The sequence below is a fragment of the Eptatretus burgeri genome, chromosome 18 (assembly GCF_056783735.1).
Source record: "Eptatretus burgeri isolate ZD-2024b chromosome 18, Ebu_testis_v1, whole genome shotgun sequence".
In the NCBI taxonomy this organism is placed as follows: Eukaryota; Metazoa; Chordata; class Myxini; order Myxiniformes; family Myxinidae; genus Eptatretus; species Eptatretus burgeri.
The window spans coordinates 11777164-11802935 of record NC_140978.1 but is presented as its reverse complement, the minus strand read 5'-3'; the positions used below and the strand labels follow the sequence as shown (position 1 = coordinate 11802935).

The following is a 25772-nucleotide window of genomic DNA, read 5'->3' as shown; positions in this document are numbered from 1 at the left end:
GGACCCACTCCCACAGGTTTGTTCGGATGACCCCTGCAGACCCACTTTTCAGCGGAGTGTCCAGGACACAGGGCAAGCCACAACCCGAAGAGACCCCATAAGCTTGGCGGTGGAGTCCACATATCTGATCTGTTCACCCGTCTGCCGGGCTCATGGTTATGCGTCTCAGGCATCACTTCCAGTTGTTTGCACGTGGTTGTGTAAGCTTGTGGATGACACAAAGCTTGGAGGTAAGGTGGATAGCAGAGGGGGTGGTGAACAGATACAAGAGAGTATTGATACCTGGATGGATTGGGCAAAAGACTGGCAGATGGAATTTTTCCTGAGCAAGTGTAAGGTGTTGGGGATGGGAAAGAACAATGAAAATAGAGATTACAGGATGCAAGGGGTCATTTTGGAGCGTGTCACACAGGAGAAGGATCTGGGGGTGATAATCGATATGGGAGGTAAGCAGGCAGCACAGTGCCAGGCAGCTATAGGTAAAGCAAATCGGGTTTTAGGTTGTATTCAGATCGGAATCAATTATAAATCAAAAGAGGTGGTGTTAAAATTGAATAGCTATGAGTTGCTATTCAGCTATGAGGAGCGGTTGAAGGAGACTGGGCCCTTCCCCTAGAAAAGAGGCGGTTACGAGTAGCTATTATGGAGATGTCTAAGATAATGAAGGGGAGAGACATAATAAGTGCACAAGAATTATTCTGCAGAGTGGACAGTGATAGGACCAGGGGCCATGGTCTGAGAGTAAAGAAGTGGAGAGTTAAGACGGCAGCAAGGCAGGGGACTTTTACTGAGAGTGGAGTTAATGCATGGAAAGGTCTCCCTTGAAAGGTCGAGTCAGCAGAAACAGTCGATAAGTTTAAATTAGAATTAGATTGGTACCTGGAAGTTATGGAGATCAAGGAGTATGGGGATGTTCATAAGACTTTTAGGTAGTTTGAGCATTGATGGGTGATTGTGTACTGAGTGCTGTTGGTGGGGGTCTTGTCAAGGGGGGTTGTGTGGTTGATGTGTGTTTTTTTCCCAAGACCATCTCCATCCATGCCCCATTCCCTGGAAAGGAAAAAATTTTAAAACCACAAAAATTACAAAAAAACACAATAATAACAATAATAAAAAACATTTTGCAATTTTCTTATTTGATCTTGTGTTCGATCGTCAGGTCAGGTTCGATCTGTGACCTGCTACAGGTACCATGTAAACCTGTACTAACCTGTTCCATGGTCGGGTTGTCGGCGACTAAACCGTCTCCCCCACCAGGTTTTCTGGTGAGGAGGGTGTTTGGATATGGACACCCAGCAGGATTAAAAACAAAACCTGTCAAAGGGCGGAGGAGCTCCTTGTGAGCCAACGGCCATCCATATCTAGTGCCCAACTGTGTCTGCGGACGTCCTCCTGCAGTTGGGGTCACTTCTTATTAGGAGGTTGGTGGCAGGATTTGCACTCCGGCCACCGTAAAACCCTTCATTCCGCAAAACGCAAAAACGCAAAAAAATCTGAAAACCCACTCCGTGGGAGTACCTCCTGTGCAGCTTCCCTTCGCAGGGCAGCTCACCGGATGACGGGATTGGGGCAAAGCCTTCGGGACCCCCAATCTTTGATAGGAAGGAAACCACGGGGTAACATCCCTGGGTCAGATTGCGGGAGAGTGTGTCGGAGTGGTGCTGAGGTGTCGTCCACCAGACGGCGGTCTCCTTGGGTTAACCTGAGGCGGTCCCTTCGGGTGGGTGCCTGGAATGTCCTATCCCTAAGAGAGGATGATCACCTGTCTCTGTTATCATCTGAGCTCAAGCGTTTGGACATCGGGATTGCAGCTCTCTCTGAGGTTCGGAGACCGGATTGCGGCGAGATAATAGTGGGTGGTTACACCGACTATTGGTCTGGTCGCTCTGATGGTTACCATACCCAAGGAGTTGCTGTAGCTGTGTCCCATAAGCTGACCCGAATGATAATTGAGGTAACACCGGTCAACGAGCGTATTATGAGATTAAGGATTCGCCACTCCTTGGGTGTCATTTCCCTGGTCTCTATTTATGCTCCGACTGAGGCGAGTGATCTCACCGTGAAGGATGCATTCTACGCCACACTCGAGTCTGTGGTTGATCAGTGCCCCAGACGAGATACACTTCTAGTCTTGGGGGATTTCAATGCATCGACTGGAACTGATAGGGATGGTTATGAGGTGTGTGTTGGTCCCCATGGGTCAGGAACTATGAACCAGAATAGCACTAAGTTCCTTGACTTTGCAAGAAGTCATGGACTTAGGGTGGCTGGTTCATGGTTTCAGCGCCCACAAGCTCATCGCTGGACTTGGTATTCCAACGCTGGCGGTGTGGCAAAGGAGATTGACCATGTCCTCATTGACGGTCGTTGGAGGATGATCCAGAACTGCAGGGTCTACCGGAGTGCTCAGTTCCTCAATACTGACCACAGGCTTGTTGTAGCAACTCTAAAGCTGCACCTTAAATCCTGGAGAATGGTACCATCCCAGCCTAGGCTGGATGTTGCCAAGCTCAGGGATGAGAGAGTAGCTGAGGAGTTTGCGAACAGGCTGAGTGGACACTTGGAGGGTCTGGGTGCTTTGGGGGGTCCTGAAGAGTTGTGGAGCACCTTCAAGACCACCGTCCTTGATGTTGCCGGTGGATGCCTTGGAGTTCACCGCAGGGCAAAGAAGAATTTTGTCTCTCAAGGGACACTGGATACCATCGACCAGAGTCGCAGGGCCAGGCTGAATGGCAGAGCTGAGCTGTTCAGGGAGCTGAGGCGTAAAACTGTACGTGGACTGAGGGTGGACAAGGAGGCCTATGTGCGAGGAATCTGTGAGGGGGTAGAGCATCACCTGTGGACAGGTGATTCTCGTCCCGCTTACAGGGGAATTCGCACATTACGTTCATCCAAGCCCATCCCTCGGAGCACTGCAGTTCGAGCAGAGAGTGGTAGGCTCTTGACAGAGGAGTCTGAAGTGAAGGCCCGCTGGGCCGGTTACTTTGAGCGGTTGTACCAGGCTGATCCCCCAGCTGTCGAGTTGGACGTCAAGGGTGTTACAATCCCTGTTGCTGACCCTCGAATCAACTGTGGTCCACCATCGCTTGTGGAAACACGGGCTGCGGTGAACCAGTTGAAACGGGGCAAAGCTCCAGGGATCTGTGGCATCCATGCTGAACTTCTCAAGGCTGGTGGAAATGCTGCACTCGTGTCGTTGCATGCAGTTTTGTGCTCTGCCTGGAACACAGGCATCATCCCAACTGACTGGAAGAGGGGCCTTGTTGTCCCTCTCTGGAAAGGGAAGGGTGATCGCCAAGACTGCAACAACTACCGAGGGGTGACGCTGCTCTCAGTGCCGGGCAAGGTCTTTGCTCGGATAATTCTAGATAGGGTTCGCCACCATCTGCTTGAGCACCAGCGTCCAGAGCAGTCAGGCTTTACACCAAAGAGGTCAACGATTGACCGTATCCTTGCACTTCGTGTCCTCACCGAACGCAGACGAGAGTTTCGGCAGGGGCTGCTTGCAGCCTATGTTGATCTCTGTAAAGCGTTCGATTCAGTGAATCGGGATGTCCTCTGGAGGATTCTTGGTCTTCGTGGGGTGCCACCGAAACTGATCGATCTGATGTCTGAACTCTACTCTGGTACTGAGAGTGCTGTGAAGTGTGGTGGTGCCATCTCTGACTTATTTCCAGTTGTTACTGGAGTTCGTCAGGGATGTGTACTTGCCCCCACACTTTTCAGCACTTGTATGGACTGGATTTTTGGGAGGATGTCGGAGCGATCAAGTTGTGGTGCATCGTTTGGCAATGTCAAGATCTCGGACCTTGACTTTGCAGATGATGCAGTCATCTTTGCGGAGACTTTAGACATCCTCTTGGGGGCCCTCGAGGTGCTGAATGAGGAGTCGGAGCCGTTGGGATTACGGATTTCTTGGGTCAAAACTAAGATCCAGGCTTTCGGTGACATCTTGGATGCTGCTGTCCTGTCTGTGTCTGTTTGTGGTGAGGATGTTGAGGTCGTGGATAGATTCACTTACCTTGGCAGTGATATTCATGTCTCCGCAGGTTGTGAGCCGGAGGTCAATAGACGTCTGGGTCGGGCCTGGGGAGTCATGGATTCACTGGATCATGGGGTGTGGCGCTGCCGGTACCTGTGCGGGAGGACGAAAGTCCGAGTCTTCAGGTCCTTGGTACTTCCAGTCTTGCTCTATGGGTGCGAGACTTGGACTTTGACCAAGGATCTGAGACGGAGACTTAATTCCTTTGGTACCAGGTCTCTTCGGAGAATCCTTGGCCATCGCTGGTCGGATTTTGTGTCCAACAAGCGGTTGCTGAGAGAGACTCGGATGAGATTTGTTACCTGCATTGTCCGTGAGCGTCAGCTGCGGCTGTATGGACATGTGGCTCGTTTTCCTGACGCTGATCCTGCTCACCAGATTCTCTCAGCGAGGGAGTCTCATGAGTGGAGGAGGCCAGTGGGCCGACCACGTGCCTCATGGTTGCAGCAGGTTGACCATCATCTCAAGGAGATGGGGATGGGCCTGGCATCTGCCTGGGGGATGGCCAGACGGAGGCCCCTGGAGTACCGGCGGAAAGTGGACGCAGCGACGCGCTGTTCTGGCACATGCTCCCATACCTGACCTGATCTTGTGTTGATCAATTGGTTCGGTGTTGATTTGGTGCAATCATGATGGGCTGAATGGCCTCCACCTGCATCGAATTTTCTTGTGTGTGACCTAATTTTTAAGGTCATGACCTAATTACAGACATTTTAACATTTTTCACCATAACTTGTGTGTGGTTTGTCCGATCGGAACAAAATTGCCCTCCTGAGATGGTTCACCTACTTTTCGTGAACGACACCATAAGATCTTACGAATGTCAGCCAATGGGATACCACTTTCCACGTTTATCCGTGGGGGCAGTGCACATATTGATTAATCACCCTGCCTGGGAAACACCATGGTGACAGTTAACAGCTGGCGCGCCTGCGCCTCGTCAGCCAGTTTGTGAATGCCAGCATCGTTGTCGTAGTCCCCCCCCCCACCCCCTTGTCCTCCTCTCTCACCTTCCTCCCCCCTCACCTCCCCTATAACCCAGTCGCCCTCATCAACATACTCACTCCCTCATCATCCTCCTCTTGCGCCTGATCGTTCCCACCAACTTATTCCTGCTGGTGTTTTACAAACATGTACTTTACCCTTGTGGTATGAAAAGTAACAAATTCCACATTCATGTCTCATTTCATTTAAATATATATATATATATATATATATATATATATATATATATATATATATATATATATATATATATATATATATATATATATATATGTCAACCCAGGAACTGAGTCACACAGGACTTCTCCCGAGGAGGCAATGGAGCCAGTCAGCAACCTTGCCAATATATATGTACTCCTCCACTCACCCCGCCCTGATCCTCTGCGTCACACACGAGGGGCGTGGCCACCACGCCCACTTCTAACTGAATGGGCGGAGTCACCAGTTCTTGAAAACATTCTTGACGATCCATGGCGCCCACGCTTCATGCTACGGAATGGTTGGCAGCTGTTACCGTCTTGTCGTTCCTGGAGCAAGGTTGGCGGCTTATCTTTCCTTTGCATTCGGTTGTGCGTATTATTTTGCAATTAACTATCATTGCCAAGAGTGTTTCGCCGACCGTGTGAACGTAACAATTTGGCGGGATCCCAAATCGTGGAGCCTGCGAAACGCGTGACAAAGTCAAATCGAAGCGCTAAATGATGCAACTTGTTGTTCCATCACCCCGAGCTCTGTCAATCACTCATGTCGATCTGATTTCCGCAGCGCATTTTGCATGGCAGGTGATCTACGCTCGCCGGAGGTTCCACGTGCCTCCTCCAACCATGACTGGTCCGCCCGAGTTCGAGCGCGTATCGCGAGCACAGTAAGTACGCACCTCTCCCGCACTGACGCATACACCTGGCGTGCCCCTCTTACCTTGTAATAACGAGACAAAATCTTCTTGCACTCGTCGAGTCAGGTTACCTGGCTTTTGTTGTCTTTTCTTTGTTTCAAAGTGACCATAAGACCATCGATCCATGAAAATTAAAAAAAAAAAAAATTAAAACGCACGGTTTTTACACTTCCTTCTCACAACCTTCCCTTTCATCCTTCTTCCCTTCGTGCACTGTGTCAAACTTCCCCTTAACGGCCTCTTACAAACTCCCACATCCTTCCCCTGCACACACACACACACACACACACACACACACACACACACACACACACACACACACACACACACACACACACACACACACACACCCCAGACGTTCCCCCTTCATGCCACTCTCCGAAAAACTTCTCCAATAAACAAGTCCATCTTCCCCCATACAAAATAAAGTTGAAGATAAAACCTCGATCTGTTTGACTTTTTCATGTTTTTGTGCAGACTTTAAAAAGTGTTGAAGCTCCAACGATATATTATCACAAGTCATTTTTTTCTTTTAATTGTGTGGATGTTGGGATGGTATGTCAACAAAGTGGGAATGGTCATGATGAATGATCATGTGAAACCATCCTTACATGTTTCTTTGAATAATGGTTGTTCCTGCAAATGACACAAAACCACTCTCTGTCGTTGGCTTAATCACGGGAAGGTGTGTGTTTGTCTGTGTTAACTCTTTAATATTTAATTGGTCAAATTCATACATGGAAACGATCAACATACACTATCGTTGTAAATGGATGCAGTGATGCAGAGGCAGCAACCTTTCTCTTCCCTCCTTCACCCCCCTCTTCTCTGCCTCCCTCCCCCTTACTCACTATCCCCTTCCACGCTCGCTCTCCCCCTCCTTACTCTTCCTCTCCCCTCCCCCTTTCTTCCCTCTCCCCCCTTCTTCCCTCTCCCCACCCTTCTTCCCTCTCCCCCTTCTTCCCTCTCCCCCTTCTTCCCTCCCCCTTCTTCCCTCCCCTTCCTTCCTCCCTCCCCCCTCCTCCCTCCCTCTTCCTAGCTCTCCCCCTTCCTCACTCTCTCCCCCTCTTCCTCGCTCTCTTCCCCCTTCCTCGCTCTCTCTCCCCCTTCCTCGCTCTCTCTCCCCCTTCCTCGCTCTCTCCCCCCTTCCTCGCTCTCTCTCCCCCCTTCCTCGCTCTCTCTCCCCCCTTCCTCGCTCTCTCTCCCCCTTCCTCGCTCTCTCTCCCCCCTTCCTCACTCTCTCTCCCCCTTCCTCGCTCTCTCTCCCCCCCCTTCCTCGCTCTCTCTCCCCCCCTTCCTCGCTCTCTCTCCCCCCTTCCTCGCTCTCTCTCCCCCCTTCCTCGCTCTCTCTCCCCCCTTCCTCGCTCTCCCCTCGTCCCCCTTCCTCGCTCTCCCCCTCGTCCCCCTTCCTCGCTCTCCCCCTCGCCCCCCTTCCTCGCTCTCCCACTCCCCCTTCCTCTCCACATTCCCATCAGTGAGGGACGGGTTATATTTCCTCATATTTAAATATCGTCCATGTTTTGTACACTCCATGGGATGGCTATGAATGGAAGAGCAAGACAACAAAGATATAGTTATTCCATTCCATAGACGAGAGGGAAGTTGAGTGAATTAATACCAGTTTATCAAGGGATCTGAGCTTCTTCCGCTTGCTGTCTCATTTTCAGGCAATATATCAATTGAAACCCATTTGAACCACAGAGTCCTCTTTTGATATGCTCCAAACATACACAATGCTTCTTTGTGTCATGCCTGTTGTATAAAAGATTTCTTGCAAGACATGTCAGCTGTTGATCTCATCAAATTTTCAAAATTAGAACAAAGACAAATGATTTTATAATAATCCAGTAAATATTGTTACGTGGAAAGGGGGGAATCCAATAGTTAGATTGTATTAAAACGAGCTTGGTCCATGAGTTTAAGTAGCTGATAGTTACACTTATATTTACATGTCTATGTGTTTAAGTAGCGAAGTAACTTGTGTTGGGGGAACTGTCAGAAGTTGGTCATATGCAATACGGGCACCAAGAAAGCAGTAATCATAATCTTAGAACATTATCGAGCAAAGTTGAATTATTGTAAGCCGATGACAGTATCAAATGACACAGAACCCATCAAGTAAGTAATGTAAACAGGTTTGTGTGTGTATATATATATATATATATTTTGTATACATTGTCGAGGCTCGTATGAGGGTGAACACGCAACATCCAGCAAAAAGGGGGGGGGGGGGTATGAGATGAGTGGGAAGGACAAAACGGTGGGGAACAGAGACATTAGGAGAGCTGAGGAAGGCAGAGGGATGGGACGGGGAACATGGGGTATAGAAGATGGACATTACAGGGACTTTCAGGAAGGAAAGCAGAGAATTTGAAAGAGGTGGGTTTGGGGTGGATTAACGGGGGTAGAAGAGATCGTGGTTTTGGATAGGGGAAGATAGGTGGTGATGAACAGCTGTTTTGAAGGCCTGGAGGGAAGAATGGGATTGAACGGAGTGAGGGAGTTTATTCCAAAGGCGGGGAAAAAGAGGAACAAAAGAGTGAAGGTGAGCAGTGATTCGTGATTTTGGTAGTTTTACCAGAAGGGGGTTGTTCGCAGACCTTGAGCGCCCTGTGGAAATATGGTGGGGACAAATTGCAGACAAAGCAAGGGGGGCAAGCCATGAGAGGAGATGGAAGAAGACACAAAGACCACCGACCTGTCTGTGGTGAGAGTGAGAGGCCCAAAGACAGCCTGATCGCGGGAGATACCAACAATCCTAAATGCCTTGGTTTCCACAGCGTGAAGCCGAGAAAGGTGGGAAGAAGGAGCACCAGCCCAGAGGGGAGAGCAGTACTCCATCAGGCTACGGACGAAAGCTCTGTATGTGGTCAGGAACTCAGGTGGGCTGAGGAAGGACTGCACGACGGAGGATTCCCAATCGGCGACTGGCTTTTGAGGCCAGTTTGGAAATGTGGCTTTCCCAGGAAAGATCATGACGGATCATTAAACCCAGAAGCTTGAATGAAAGGACTTCTTGAGGTTTGTTGAGAAAGTCGATGGTGTGGGGGGGGGCGGTGGGGGTTCTAAACGGTCATTTCGGAGAGACATTGTGAGATTTGTCCGGATTGAAAGACGTGTTCCACGTGTTGGACCAGTTTGTGATTTTACCCACATCAGCAGAGAGCGAAGAAGCTGCTGCTTGCCGGTCTGAGGGATGACAGATGGTACAACAGAGGGTGGAGTCATCAGCAAAGGGATAAAGAGGATTTTACAGAGTCGGTGAAATCATTGATGAAAACCAGAAAAATAACAGGGCCCAGAATACTGCCTTGAGGAACGTCAGCTTGGACAGGAAGAGGGGATGAAAGAACTCCATTTAGGGCTACACGTTGGCTGCGACAGGAGAGGAAGTCTGCGAGCCATGAGTGGAGATGGCCTTGGATACCATAGGAAAAGAGTTTGGTGAGCAGCGCAGGGTGCCAGACTGTGTAAAAAGCACATGAGATGTTGAGGGATATGGCTCTGATTTAATGTCCGGCATTGAGAACCTCCATCCATTGTTGGGAGAGCAGAAGCAGTGTATCCAGGGTGGAGTGACCTGATCTGAAACAAAGTTTATGATCGGAAATCGAGCCATTGCAGAAGAGGAAGGATTTAATGTTTGAAGCGATGATGGATTCCATAACCTTGCTGATGATTGGGAGAAGGCTGATTGGGCTGTCGTTGCAGGGATTTGTTTTTTTACCCTTTTTTATGCAGAGCAGTCATGTTTGCTGATTTCCAAGGAGATGGCAGATGACCTTGAGTGAATGAGAGGGTGAATAGAACAGACGGAGGGTGAGCAAGAGCAGAGGAGCAGGTTTTTAGGACATGTGGGCTGATGCCGTCTGGACCGGTTGCAGAATCTGAGTCGAGGTTTGACAGCAAGCTCTCCACCATGTCAGGAGAAAAGGACACAGAGTCCAGGGACCTGTGGGTGCAACTGGGTAAGGTGGGTGCAGAAAGCGATGAGTTTCGGGCACAAGATTTAGCTGCAAACACCGAGTTTAGGCATTCAGCCTTTTCACGTGGGGGTATCAGCAGTGCGGCCATTTGAGGTAAGGGAGGGGGTGGAGGGGGAACATACACCAGAAACAGATTTGATTAGACACCACCAGGATATGGAGGAGGGAGAGGCTTGAGAGTTCAGACTTGAGCTTCGAAAGATGTTTTCTGGCTCTCCTGAGAGTAGACACACACTTGTTCCGAGCTTTATGGAAGGAACTGAGATTACCCTCAGTTGGGTTTGCTTTCTATGAGGCAACGTCAAGTTGTTTCAGGACAACTGCCTCAAGAAAACAGTGAGATGGTTTTATTTGCATTAAGATGTGCTGAATGTTTCCATTGTGTGATGTTTATGTGTGGCGACCTGGTAATTACTGAATGCATCAATAAATGCTGTTGGTGTTTTCATTCCGTAAGTAACTCGTGGGGAATGACATGTTACACTGGTGAGATATCCTGCGAAACTATGTTTATGCTGCAAAGCTACAATACACGTCCAGGAAGCAGGTCATGTTCACGGCTTATGGAAGATATGTTTTAGAACTGTTATGTTCGCAGGTCATGAAAAAAAACATTTTTGCGAACATGCGGGGCAATTTCCACGAATGTAGGAGCATGTCACATTATCAACCGCGAATACACGGAACCCGCGAATATGCGGAACCACGAATGTCACGGTCCGATATATATATATTATGCAGTGCCAATATAAAGTCGATGCCCTTTCAAATTTTCCACCTTTTGGCCTGCAATTGAATTGCATGAAGCCAGGCTTTTTCCACATCACATTTATGTACACATTGTAACCCACAACTTACAAGTGAAAAACAAATTATGCAAATTTATGAAAATTAAACAAGAAATACAAAACTGTAATATCTTGGTTGGATAAGTGCCCCCCCCCCCACTCCCTTTATAATAGCAAATGTAAATTTGCTTAGGTGTTACCAACCACCTTCAAAATCACCCACCAAGTTAATTGGCCTCCATGTGTGTTAAATTGTGGTGATTTTGATTATTTCAGAATGAAATCATCTGTTCCTGTAGGTTTCCTCTGCTGGGTAGTGCATTTCACAGCAAAGACTCAACCATGAGAAGTAAGCTTTCAAAAGACCTCTGGGAAAAAGTTGTGAAAAGGCACAGATCAGGGGATGGGTATAAAATATTTCAAAGGCCTTGAATATCCCTTGGAGCACAGTCAAGACAATTATTTGCAAGTGGAAGGCGTATGGTACCACCAAGACCCTGCCTAGATCAGGCCGTCCTCCAAACTGGATGACCAAGCAAGGAGGAGACTGATCAGAGAGGCCACCAAGAGGCCAATGGCAACTTGGAAAGAGCTTCAGGCCTTTTTGGCAAAGACTGGTCACTGTGTGTATATGACAACAATATCCCAAGCACTCGACAAGTCTGGCCTGTATGGCAGGGTGGCAAGAAGGAAGCCATTACTCAAAAAGCCCACCTTGAATCCTCTTTAACATGTGCAAAAAACCATTCTGGAGATTCTGAAGCCATATCGCAAAAAGTTTTGTGGTCTGATGAAATCTAGATGGAACCTTTTGGCCTCGATGCAAAACATTACATTTGGCGCATGCCCAAATCAGCACATCACCTAGAGAACACCATCCCAACTGTGAAGTATGGTGGTGGCAGCACCATGTTATGGGGATGCTTCTCATCAGCAGGGACTGGGGCACTTGTCAAGATAGAAGGGAAAATGGATGAAGCAAGATACAGAAAAATCCTCGAGGAAAACCTGCTGCCCTCTGCAAGAAAGCTGAAATTTGGACGGAAGTTCACCTTTCAGCACGGCAACGACCCGAAGCACACAGCCAAAGCTACACTGGTGTGGCTAAGAAACAAAAGGGTAAATGTCCTTGAGTGGCCCAGTCAGAACCCTGACCTGAATCCAATCGAAAATCTGTGGCATGACTTGAAGATTGCTGTCCATCAGCACTCTCCATGCGACTTTACTGATGTGGAACAGTTTTGTGCAGTTAAGAATGGGTAAATATTGCCCAATCAAGGTGTGCAAAGTTGGTAGTGACCTATCCCAATACTCACAGCTGTAATTGCAGTCAAAGGTGCTTCCACCAAGTATTCACTCAGGGGTGGACACTTATCTGACTGACCATTATATTTTACTTTTGTATTTTTAATTAATTTTCTGAAATTTGTGGAATTTATTTTTCACTCGGAAGTTGTGGGTTATGGTGTGTAAATAAAGGTGGGAAGTGTGATTTAAAGCAATTTAATTCCAGGCTCTTTAAAGTAACAAAGGGTGTGTAGACTTTCTATATATATATATATATATATATATATATATATATATATATATATATATATATATATATATATATATATATATATATATATATATATATAGGCACTGTATGTATGATGAAAACTTTGAAATTGATCACTTGACCATTTATGTCACAAAAATTATGGTTTAAAAACAGTTTTACATCCAATTAGAAAAAAAAAATCACTGTAAACAACTTTTTTTTTTCTTTTTTTGTGCATTTTATAGCACAAAAATTCTACATTGTTATCCATCAAGTCCAAATATGATTAGAGTATGTCCCAAAAATAATTTGTATGTGGACAATGTCCCCCAGATAACATCACGAGTGGAAAATTCTATTTTTGTTGCATTTTATGCCACAAAAACATTACCAAATCTAGCATGACCAAATTTGGTTGGTGAAGTTTTTATTTATTTTTTTTATTTTTAAAATCAACTGTATAGTGTGTTCCAGAAGAAAGTATCACTTTGTGGAAATATCACCACTATAAATTTCCCGGCAGAGATTGGCACTCCCACCCGGCAGGAGTGCGAGTGGTGTGACTGCCAGAGGATGGGAATGCTGATCATGCTCGTGTTTAACAATGGACTGTAAACAATACGGTCGAGTGACTTCAAACTTCCTTCTCACTGCTATTTGTTTATGCTGGTGAAAACTGCAAATTCGACTTGTCTGTGTTTCACATTGGCATCAGAAATAAAAGGCTTTCTTTTGAGTAGGTCATCTATTGTAGCAGGGAAGATGGTAAAGTGTAAACAAAAGAAATTAATTTTGTAGAATGGTAAAAAGTAATTCAATATTATATGTCAGTCAGGCCTGGTGTTGGCTTAATGGTTAAGGTTGCTGGCTTAAGATCCCATGGTCTTGGGTTCAAACCCTTGTCAGGCCGTTGCATTAACACCAGGTAGGGTTGACTCAGCTTATCATCCTGAGTTCTGCAAAATGAACACCAGTGTGCTGGTAACGGGCATTGCATCAGCGGCACAGCCGCGCCCCCGGAAAATGATGCAGCCAAGCAGCCACAGGCTGCTTACAAATAAATAAACAAGCCGGTAGGCGACGAGGGATTCGCTAGGATCGAAGCGCTGGATACGATGCTTTTCATTCTGACCGATCCACCGACGAAGATTCATTGCCAAGACGTATTGGTTCACATACAATTGTTCCTCTGCCTGGCAAGATTTTTCCTATTGCGTATTTTACCAACTGGCACTCCTCATAAAAAATGACGGTAAATAGACAACCTATTTTTGAAGGACTACCATTTGAAAAATAATCGGTTTGCTGGTTTGTGCTGTGGAGCCTCACGTTGCAGACACACACACACACACACACACACACACACACACACACACACACACACACACACACACACACACACACACACACACACACACACACACACACACACACACACACACACACACAGACGGAAAACCCGATAAACTTCTCTCAATGCTCTTGTTTGACCACACCTCCTGAGCCACACAATATTTTTCATAAGCCACGCCCACTTTCCGACACCACTCCCATTTTCCTACGCCACTCCTACTTTTAATCAACCACGTCCACTTTCCCTAAGCTCCGCCCACTTTCCTAAGCCCCTCATAAAAATGACGGAAAATAGACACCCGATTTTTGAAGGACTACCATTTGAAAAATAAAACCTAAATCAAAAATTTGCTCGAGTAAAATTTTCTAAATATCTCGAAGTGTTTAATTCCGAAGTCTCGTTTCTCTACATTCAAAACTGAAGGACAAGTATTGAAAATACTGTACCCGGTTTTTCGGCCGCTGCACAGCAACGGGTGGTTGCTAGGCAACGAAATTCAAACGCGCACATTCCCAGCACATATTGCACATGTTGGCGAAGTTTCATCGAAATCGGTTTGCTGGTTCGTGCTGTGGATCCTCGCGTTGCAGACACACACACACACACACACACACACACACACACACACACACACACACACACACACAGACGGAAAACCCGACAATAAGGGATATCTAGCATATATAGCGAATCCAATATGTCAGTAGTGGTGATGGTAAAGTGTCTGTGTAAATAAATAATTCCAGGTGGTAAGTAGGTAGTGGAGATAGTAAATATATGTCATGTTAGTACTGCACATAGGTTATAGAATGGTTGTTGTAGCCTCATTCTCTCGTCAAGTGAAAGACCGGTGGAACTCAAGTATCCAACAGCGTTTGCCAGACGCTCCCAGAGATCTAGTGTTGAAGAGACGTCTGTTTGTTTTGTTTTGGACCAGGGAGGGGCAACTACTCATAATATGTGTCGTGGTTTGTGGGGCTGATGGACAGAGAGGATGTGTTGGGTTTATTGTGGATTGCAGCCTATGTTGGTTAAGTTGATATTGCACAAGGGATGGGTGGTGTCCACAATGGAGGCTGGCCAGTTACTCTCATTTCGCCACTCAGTGTTGCTTCAATAGAGTGAATTTCGGGCATAGGGTGGTTGAAGATATTGTTTGGTGCATGACATTTTATGAACTGTGATGATAGACAGTTGTGAATGTGACAGCACACAGATGTGTTACGTTTCACATGTCGTTGTGGTGGAGGATGGGTGGTCATTGAGTGATATGGGTGAGAGGGATATTGAGCTGCAAAGGCGATTGAGTGCCTTTCATATTTAGGTAGATTACAATGGGAAGTACTTTTGTTTCAGTATGTAAATGGGCCATGTCTGTCGATCTTGGGCAAACTGTTCTTATCCTGAGAGCTTTGTTTTGTATTTTTTTGTATATTATGGTCTGAAGGAATGGTGGCCTAACTTGGGCTCGTATAATTGATGGTAGTCCAGATGAACCATTTGTCGGTTGTTCGAAGTGATTCTTCGTGTTCAAAGGTTATATTGGTGAGTGCTTTGAGTGTGTTGATTTTGCAGTTACCCTCACAGTGAGTTGATCTGTCTGTTGTGTAAAAGTCATGTGGGTATCTCAGGTGATGTCCAGTAATGTTGGATGTCTCAAAAAAGTTGTTTGAAAAAGGGTAATGGATGTACATTAGATTGATTCAGCCTGTCATCCTTCCATGTTTCACATTGACATCAGAAAGATGATGTTTTCTGGGATACACTGTACACCTGAAAATGTCTCAACCACACGTCCATAGGGCCAGTCGTTCCTGTGCACATCCACCTTCAGCAGAACGATGTCACTGACACAAAGGTTGCGTTTCTTGACTTTCCACTGCTTACGAAGCTGCAGCGTCGGAAGATATTATTCGTGACACCGTGACCAGAAAGTATTCACCATCATGATATCTGTCTGGTGTGAGAAGGATTACAAAATATTTTGGAGGAAATAGTCATGCAATTCAATTTTAGTTGGTGTTCAAGATATAAGAGATACTAGGAAAAGAATCCGTCCCTAGTGATGGGAAAACTTTAAGTTAATCGATCAATTTCAATTATTTAATGGACTTTGAAAACGTCAATTATGTTGCTCTCTTGGTTTCAGTCAAAGGCTTAGAGCCAAAGCTCTGAGCCACTTATACCGCCCACCGCAAAATGGAAGTGCAACATCAGGTGGCGGAGGTTCAATCTGTCAAAAAAGAGGGCAAAATATCCTGCTTGCCAAATATAATTTGGCATGAACATTATTGATGCCTGTGCTACCTATCCTGGAATGGCCTCCATGTCCAGATTCTTTGAATAAAGAATGCTCCAGGCAATTTAACAAACACTTGCAGAGGTTGAAATCACTTTTTCTTTACTTTCAGACACTCCAAGTGTGACGGTAAAAACCGTGCCTTTTCCATAAAGCCACACGTCCCACCAGACCAGGGAAGACTCACTCTCGCCCGCTTGCAGCGGAGATGGTGTGGCACATGGGTGAAGCATAAATATGCATGAGGCAAAACCTGAGCGGAGTATGAATATACATTTTATATTCAAGCTCGGTTACATCACACTACTCGCCTAGTTTTTAAATCCTCGTGGAGGATCTCAAAGTCTTACTCACGTTGTTGTTCTTGTGGACTTTTTTGTTTCACAGCCTGCAGTTTTCATCGAAACTTCCTGAAACTTGGCATATATATGTAAAAATACCTTGCGCAGACAGTAACGATCTCCGATTTTGAAAATTCCTCCTAGAAAAAAGTTATGACGTCAAAATATCTCCGTTTATGGAAATCGCCTAAAAAATTATCTCCGAAACTGGGCAAGCTTGCTGCTCTCCCCTCTGGGCTGGTGCTCCTGCCTCCCACCTTTCTCGGCTTCACGCTGTCGAAACCAGGGCATTTAAGATCATCGGCATCTCACGCAATGAAGCTGAGTCTTGGGGCCTCTCACTCAATCACCGCAGGTTGGTCGGTGGTCTTTCTGTCTTCTACCGACTCCTCTCCAGCCTTGCCCCCCTGCTCTCTCTGCGATTTGTCCCCACCACATTTCCACAGGGCGCTCAAGGTCCGCCAACAACCCCCTTCTGGTAAAACTACCAAAATCACGAATCGCTGCTCATCTTCACTCTTTGATTCCTCTTTTTTCCCGCCTTTGGAATAAACTTCCTCACTCTATTCTTTCCCATTCTTCCCTCCAGGCTTTCAAAACAGCTGTTCACCACCACCTCTTATCTTCCCCCATCCAAATCCTCGATCTTTTCTACCCCCGATAATCCACCCAAGCCCACTTCCTTCATTTCTCCTGCTTTCCTTCCTGAAAGTCCCTGTAATGTCCATCTTCTCTTCGCCATGTTCCACGTCCCATCCCCATCCCTCTCCCTTCCTCAGTTCACCTAATGTGTCTGTTCCCCAATGTTTTGTCCCTTCCACTCCCGCCCCTCTTGTCTCATGCCTCCTTGCTGTGAGTTGTGTGTTAGCTCTCATACGAGCCTCGACCAAGGTATACAAAAAAAAATAAAAAAAAACCTTTTGGAATTCTGTTTGTGGGAATCGAACAGGGCATTAGCAGAAATTTTCATGGAAACTTCCTGAAACTTGGCATATATATGTAAAAATACCCTGCGCAGACAGTAACCATCTCCGATTTTGAAAATTCCTCCTAGAAAAAAAGTTATGACGTCAAAATATCTCCTCTAATGGAAATCGCCTAAAAAATTATCTCAAACTAGGCAAGCTTTTTGAATTCTGTTTGTGGGAATCGAACAGGGCATTAGCAGAGATGAATTACCGCACATATGATACATCACTATGACGTCATATCAATTTTTATGACATCATTCCTATTTTTTGACTTTTTGTTTCACAACCCAGAGTTTTCATCAGATCTTCGTGAAACTTGCCATGTGTATGCAGAAAGCCCACGCGCAGGCAGTAACCATCTCCGATTTTGGAAATTCTTCCCAGAAAAAAAGTTGACGTCATTATATCGCCGCCAATGGAAATCGCCTATTCCATTATCTCTGAAACTAGGCAAGCTGTTTGAATTTTGTTTGCGGGAATCAAGCCGGGCATTAGCACAGATAATTTATCCCAAACCTGATACATCACAATGATGTCATATTCGTTTTTATGACATCATCATTAAGAGGACGAGGATCTTAGCTCATTCGAGCTTGTTATATAAACTACCACAGCAATTGATTGAGCAAAGATAATTACATGAACATGCGAACCAGGGTACGCACCTTGGCTAGAAACATTGTCAAATTGTTGTTGAACATTTGTCAAAAATGAAATAAACTGACTCCATAGTACATCATATCCAGTCACCAAATTCATAGACCAGACTATGGCTAAACGGATAGGGACAAAGTGGAAAATAACATGAGAATATGAAATTCACAATCCATAGAAACAATGAAGGAATTCACTCTTCCCCCGCTGGTGGAAGCAGTACGACCTGAGCTACGGGTCTTGCTGTTGTTCATGGTGTAGATTCACACTTTTCAAACCTGACTGTCTGCGCGAGGCAATATCTCAACTACACGTCCGTAGGACCAGTCGTTCCTGTGCGCATCCATCCAGCTTCAGCAGAACAATGTCACTGACACAAAGGTTGCGTTTCTTGATTTTTTTTTTTTTTTACACTGCGTACGGGGCTGTCGGGTCGGAAGATATTCTTTGCGCCATTGTAACCAGAAAGTATTCGCCAAATGCTATACACGTCACCACTGATGGCCAAAGATGTCTGAAGGATAACCAAAATCGCCTGGTGGTGCATTAAGAGGTGTTGTCTTCATGGTAAGTAGTGCTGTTGGTGTCAAGATTTTCTGGCACGTCTGGATCTGTAGACGCCAGTACAAGTGGACGAGCATTGACAATAGTGCATACCTCCACCAGGAAGGTAGTAAGGAGCTCGTGCGTTAGAGAAACTTTTTTTTTCTCCAAGAGAATCACATCTGGGATTATATAAGACACCGATCATTTGTTCCCACATGCGACGTGTTTGGGGGGTTTGAACTTCCACTTCTAGAAATGTATGAAACATTGTGTTCCCAATGAACAGTCATGCTTGGTCGCTAATACGACTATGGAACAAAACTCTGGATCATTAACGAACACTGCAGCAGGTAAAGTGAATTTAATGGGTAGTTTGGAATCCCAGAGAAATTGTCGAAAGTCTCTGTGATCCCCACACACATAGAAACCATGGAACATTTGCTCTATGTTGGCCATGATGGTGATGGGTTCCTGTCTGAAGCATACTAATACCCCGAGGAGACTATTCACGAGGTCTAGACCAGGAAATAGTACCTTATTAGATATGATAGGTATCACTGCCGGCGAACACCACGTATGAATATTTTCAGGTTTGCGTCGATGGAATACAGCAAAATGAGGACGATACCATCTTTGTTATTTTGCCTCTTCCTGGTTCACCTGGCTCAGCATGTCCTTTGGAAAAGTGTTTAACCATGAAGTCCACATACTGTTGTTTCAGGGCTGGTTTCTTATCCAGAAGCTTGCAAAGGGACTTTAAGCAGTTGATTGCAAGGGGTCAATTGTCTGGAAGTGTTACATCATCTCTGAAAGGTAACGGAGCCACCCAATTGCCATTGTCATTCCTGAAAAATCCATCCTCCATGATCACAAGAAAATAGTTGTCTTCTATGGACTGACCTGGCTTGTCATTCTTTGTTTGCTGAAAGATGTCACTGCCAACTTCGTCACCGTAGGCTCTGTGGGTACAGGATCCCTCGAAGAGTTGACTTGAAGGTATGTGACAATGTGGCAGGATGACATCCTTGATTGTGGCACGATTAGAACAAGGAGAGCAGACTGATGGGCTTCCTTTGTCGAGAATGTGGGTACAATAGACCACTCTCTCAGGGCTATGGATGCTGTCTAGACATACATCGCCAATTATCACCCATCCAAGGTCCATACGCTGTGACACAGTGCCTTAGGTGGTCCATTTCGAGATTCTCTGACCGTAAGCAGCTGAGGAACATTTGGTCCAATTATCAGCAAGATGGTCGCTTCTGGATTAGGATCAGGAAACATTTCAGCAATAGGACGTTATTGTGAGTGGAGCCTTGTGACCTCCACTGTTGGAATCTCAAGGAATAGCATTACACTCGAGTTGCTCCGGGAGTAGCAGGTGGACGATTCCATCAAAAGATTTGATGACTTGATTCCTGACATGGCAACCACTGGCTGACACAGTCCCAGAGCAAGTTTTGAGTTCCAAGGGGACTAGATTTTTATTTTTTTATTTTTTTTTGAATGTTAAAGTAGTCAGTTTGCTGCAGCCCAGAGACTGATTCGATTGTTCATCCAACACAGCATTAGTTTTCAGAATCAACACTACACGAATTTATCAACACAAGATCAAAATAAGGAAATGCAAAATGTTTTTTTTTTATTGTTCTTATTTTTCAAAAAAAGATTGGGGGGGCGGTGGGGGGGTTGGTTGTAGATTTTGTAATTTTTCTTGTATATCTATTTTTTTTTTCCCTTCAGGAGAGCAGATATGTACTTGGTTAAAAAACACACATCAACCATACAACCCCTTGACGAGACCCCCGGCAACAGCACTCCATACACATGCACACAATCACCCATCAATGCTCAAGCTACCAAAAAGTCTTGTTAACATCCCTATATTCCTCTCTCCATAACTTCCAGGAACCTATCTAATTCCAATTTAAACTTATCTACTGTTTCTGCTGCCACTACCTTTCCAGGGGGACCATTCCATGCATTCACTACTCTCTGAGTGAAAGTCCCCTGCCTTAAGGCCCAGTCACACCTTGACGTTTTAGCCAGCAATGGCAACGTATTAAAATGTATGTAAAACGCTGGCTTACATTGAACTTTTGATGTTTTTTTAAAGATTCGGACGTATTCATAACGAGTTGGTCGTATGCATAACATATTAGTAACGGACACACAACGTTTCGTTGTCTTATAGATAACTTATACCAACGAATGCTGAGCCTGTTGTCGGCCTTCACAACCTATGCCCAACGATAGTCTAACTTGTGCATAGCACGCTGCACGCATCGCCAACGATGACGTGACGTAGCCTATTAAAAACCTGCTGCACAACGATTCAAATCATAACCGCCGCATAAATGGAAGTGTCAACATCGCAGTCATACCTTGGCAATCTTGCCAGCGTATGCCGACCTCTGAAAAATGCGTCTAAAACGCTGGCGCACGTCGAATACGGTATGGGTAAGTTTGGTATGCGTGAATAGAATGCTAAAGTACGCTATCATACGTCGTATTAAGTGGAGTACGTCTTGTAATTATAAACGTGTTAAACATTTTACGACGTACTTGCCGTATGACACACGTTCCGCATGCGATGGGAATAAGTTGTACTCACGATATGCGATCGTTGGCACACGTCGACAAAAGTTACTTGTAAGTTGCTCATAAGTCAAAACACTCAAGGTAATGGTTAGCGTCAGTGTTCCAGACTCCCTGTTTTTTTTTTTTTCTTCGGTATGACGGTGATGTCGACACTTCGATTTCCAGTGCGGTTATGATTTAAATCGTTGAGCGGCAGCCTTTTAATTATATTATATTATAACCGCACGAGAAATCGAAGTGTCGACATCACCGTCATACCGAAGAAGAAGAAAAAAAAATAAAAACCCCAGGGAGTCTGGAACACTGACGCTAACCATTACCTTGACGTGTTTCGACTTATGAGTACCTTACAAGTAACGTGCCTACAACACGTTACTCATAGGTTAGAAATAAGTTTTGGGTACGCTAAACATTACCTCGACGCGTTTTGACTTATGAGTAACTTACAAGTAACGTGTGTCGACGCATGTCAACGATCACGTAACGTGGCTACAACTTATGGCCAGCGTTATGCGGAACATGTGAGTCATACGCTGGCATAAGTCTTAAAATTTCAAGCATGGAAAATTTGAGGACAACCGAAAAGTACAACGATTAAAGCCAGCGTACTACGACGTATGGCAGTGTTTTTCAGCATGCTCTCAATGTTAAGGCCCGGTCACACCTTGACGTTTTAGCCAGCGATGGCAACGTATTAAAATGTATGTAAAACACTGGCTTACGTTGAACTTTTGATGTTTTTTTTTTTAAAGATTCGGACGTATTCATAGCGACTTGGTCTTATGTGTAACGCATTGGTAACAGACACAGAACGTTTCGTTGTGTTATAGATAACTTATACCAACGAATGCTGAACCTGTTGTCGGCCTACACAACCGATGCCCAACGATAGTCTAACTTAGGCATAGCGCGTTGCACGCATCGCCGACGATGTCGTGATGTAGCCTATTAAAAGGCTGACGCACAACAATTCGAATCATAACTGCCGTAGAAATGGAAGTGACAACATCGCGGTCACACCTTGGCGATCTTGCCAGCGTATGCCGACCTAAGAAAAATGTGTCTAAAACGTTGGGGCACGTCAAATACGGTATGAGTAAGTTTGGTATACGTGAGTAGAACGCTAAAGTACGCTATCATACGTCGTAGTAAGTAGAGTACGTCAAGAAATTTTAAACATGTTCAAAATTTTTGGACGTACTTGGCGTATGACACACGTTCCGCATGCAATGGGGATAAGTTTTACAAACGATATGCGGACGCTTACACACTTCCACAAACGCTACTTATAAGCTACTCATAAGTCGAAACACGTCGCGGTAATGTCTTTTTTACGCGAAACTTATTTCTAACTTATGTTTGACGTGCTTTGAACCAATTCTTTACGTAGTCCCAACACACATCGACGTATGTAGACGTATTCCAATGACGCCTTCCGGTCAACAAAAAAAAATAAATGAACGTGTTTCTAACTTACAACTGCCATATAAAGACGTGTTCCCAGCGGTTTTGGGAATTGGTATATAAAAATGCTGCTCATAAAAGGGGAACCCAACATTGTTTTCGAGTCCTTTTTGAGTCGATGTCCATGTCAGCAGTAACAGTATCAGTATTAGTATTAGTATTAGTTGTAGTTTGTTCATGTTGGCAGTAGTAGGCGAGTGTGAGGGGGAGGGTGTGGGTTATGATGGATCCTCCCTGCGTCCGCGTGTCCACGGGTAGGAGACATCTTTGCACCATTGTTCGAAGTTCTTCGCGGCTAATTTTTTATGGGGCTTTTTCAACAATGAGCTATAGCTTGTTTTTACGATTTAGGTCTATTCATAACGGGTTGGACAAATGCACAATGAACTAATAATGTGCATAGAGCGCTTTGATTACTTATAGATACGATATACCAATGAATAATTATCGTGAAGCCGGCGTTCACAAACTATGCCCAACGATAGCCTAACTTATCCATATCGTGCGGCAGTTTATCTTTGCCGGTGACGTGGGGTTTGCTATTCATAGGCTGCCACTCAACGATTTAAATGGCTGCATCTCCACTATTGAAAGTAGACGCTTGCGCTCAACAATTGGATTTTTTTTACACTCAACGACTTTTAAACGGTGCCACTCAGCTATTTTAATTGTTTACAATGAACGATTTAAATTGCTGTCACTCGCCTTTGTTTTTTGACGCTGGCGCTCGGAAATTTTAATCGTTTCTATTGACCGTGCTAAATCGCTCAAACCCCACTATAGAAAGTCGACGCTTGCACTCAACAATTCGATTTTTTTTTTACACTCAACGACTTTTAAACGGTACCACTCAGCTATTTTCATTGTTTACAATGAACGATTTAAATTGCTGTCACTCGCCTTTGTTTTTTGACGCTGGGGTTTGGAAATTTGAAGCGTTTCTTCTGAACATGTTAAAACGCTCAAACTCGACTATTTAAATAGACGCTGCCGATGGACAATTGGAATCATAGCCAAGCTAGACATCGAAGTGTGAACATCCTCGTCATGCCGAAGAAAAGTTTGAAGAATGCTGCAAATAAGTGTCCTGGCCGTGGCCGTGGACGCTGACGCAAGGACGATCCATTATACCGACGTCTTTCAGCCTATGAGTAACTTAAAAGTAACGTCTGTCGATGTGTGGCAACGATCGCGTAACGTGCCAACAACAAGTTAATCATAGGTAGGAAATAAGTTTCGGGTACGCTAAACATTACCTCGGCATGTCTCAACTTATGATTAACTTACAAGTAGCATGTGTTGACGTCTGTCAACGATCGCAGACCGTGCATACAACTTGTGGCCAGCGTAGCGGAACGTGTGAGTCATACGCCGGTATACGTCGTGAAATTTCAAGCATGAAAAAATTTGAGGATAACCGAAAAGTACAACGTTTAAAGCCAACGTACAACGACGTATGGCAGTGTTTTTCAGCGTGCTCTCAATGTTATCAAAACTTACCCATAACGTATTCAACGTGTGCCAGCGTTTTAGAAAAAAAATCCAAAAATCGGCATACGTTGGCTAAAACGTCAAGGTGTGACCGGGCCTTAAGCCAGTTTGCAATCCAACTGCAAACTGGCTTAGTGATAGGAAGCTGTGCAATCTACTAAGCTGTGTCAATCACTCCACAAGCCCTCACTTTGACGAACAACCTCTGATGTTGTACCTTATCAAATGCCTTCATAAAGTCTAGATATACTTTTAGTGGGGCAACTTAGCATAAAAATTGTGCATTTTGTGAGGAAAGCACCAAATTTGGCACACTAGTAGCCTATCATATTATGAACAGATTTGGATATTGGGCAGTGGCAGCCATTTTCCACTGCCATCAAAAATTTGAGATGGCCCAATATCCAAATCTGTTCATAATATGATATGCTACTAGTGTGCCAAATTTGGTGCTTTCCTCACAAAATGCACAATTGTTATGCTATATTTAGCTAAGTTGCCCCACTATTTGTCCACTGCCATTCCCTCGTCCACCCAATCAGACATTGCTTTGTAGAACTCTAAAAGATTTGTTGAACAGGAACTACCTTTTATTTGGTAAACCCATGCTGACTACCTTTAATTAGTTTGTATTTGTTTAAATGGTTCCTCATCTTGTCCCTAATTAATGTCTAAAACACCTCCCCACACCTGAAATCAATCTAACAGGTCTGTAATTCCCAATTCTTCTCTGGATCCTTTCTTAAATATTGGTGTTACATTTGCTACTCTCCAACCTGTCCTGACTCCAGTGAGCTATTGAAATCATCCGTTAATATCGTGCTTATCTGCTCAGCCACCTCCCTCAATACTCTCAGGTGCATATTATCTGGCCCTTCTCTACTCTTAGATTTCCGAGCTGTTCCTGTATTTCCTCCACTCCAACCTGGATTTTCTGTAAAAGCCCTTCCTCACCTCCTCGATAGATACTCTCAGCAATTTGCAATTCTCCTGACTATTCCTGTATAAACGTTGAAGCAAAATACCTGTTTAATAAGCCTGCCATCTCACTTTCATCACGAACCACTCTCCCGATGCTATTCCGCAATGGGCCCACACTCATCCTAACCCGTTCTTTTCCCCTGATATACTTCAATAAAGCCTTGCACTATTCTTGTTTAATAATCTTAGCCATGTCCTTCTCATCCTCTATTTTGGCTTGCCGAGTTATTTTGTTAACTTACCTCTGTTTACTCCGATCGTGATATAAATCTAACTCCAGTCCTGATATTTTAAACTGAATTAATGCCTTCTGCTTCTCCTTAATAACGTTCCGTATCTCATTGCTCAACCACCCTGGACTCTTTCTGCTTATAGTTTTACACCTCATTAGAATGTACTTGCTCTGCACTCTACACATTTGGTCCTTGAAGGTTTCCCATTTTTCTGATGCTGATTGTCCTATCGTAAGCTTCTCCCAATCAACATCACCCATCTCTCTCCTCATACCCTCAAGGTTTGCCTTCCTGAAATCTAATAGCCTGACCCTACTATCCTGAACTCTAACCCTTAACAGAATCTTTGCACACAATGTTATGGTCACTTGCCCCTCAATGCTCCCCAACCTCCACCTCCACCATATTGGGATCGTTACTTAAAAGGAGGTCTAACACTGCACTTCCCCTCGTGGGCTTATCTACAAACTGGGTTAAAAAGCGATCTTAGAAATCCTCATCTCATCTGCTCCACCCTTTCCCTGTTCCTGGACCCACTCTATCCCTGGCAAGTTAAAATCCCCCATAATTAATACTCTTCC

At 45.0% G+C, this 25772-nt stretch overlaps 1 protein-coding gene across 2 annotated transcripts in view; it reads left to right on the top strand.

The window, feature by feature from the left end:
* The first annotated feature begins 5426 nt into the window (after positions 1-5426).
* Positions 5427-25772, top strand: part of LOC147008618 (leukotriene C4 synthase-like) — a 43203-nt gene continuing 22857 nt past the window's right edge. For both annotated transcript variants that reach the window (XM_085864493.1, XM_085864492.1), the window contains exons 1-2: positions 5427-5584; positions 5813-5912. In XM_085864493.1, the coding sequence (XP_085720619.1) occupies positions 5518-5584; positions 5813-5912 (167 nt within the window). In that variant the 5' untranslated portion in view covers positions 5427-5517. The remainder of the gene's footprint in view (positions 5585-5812; positions 5913-25772) is intronic.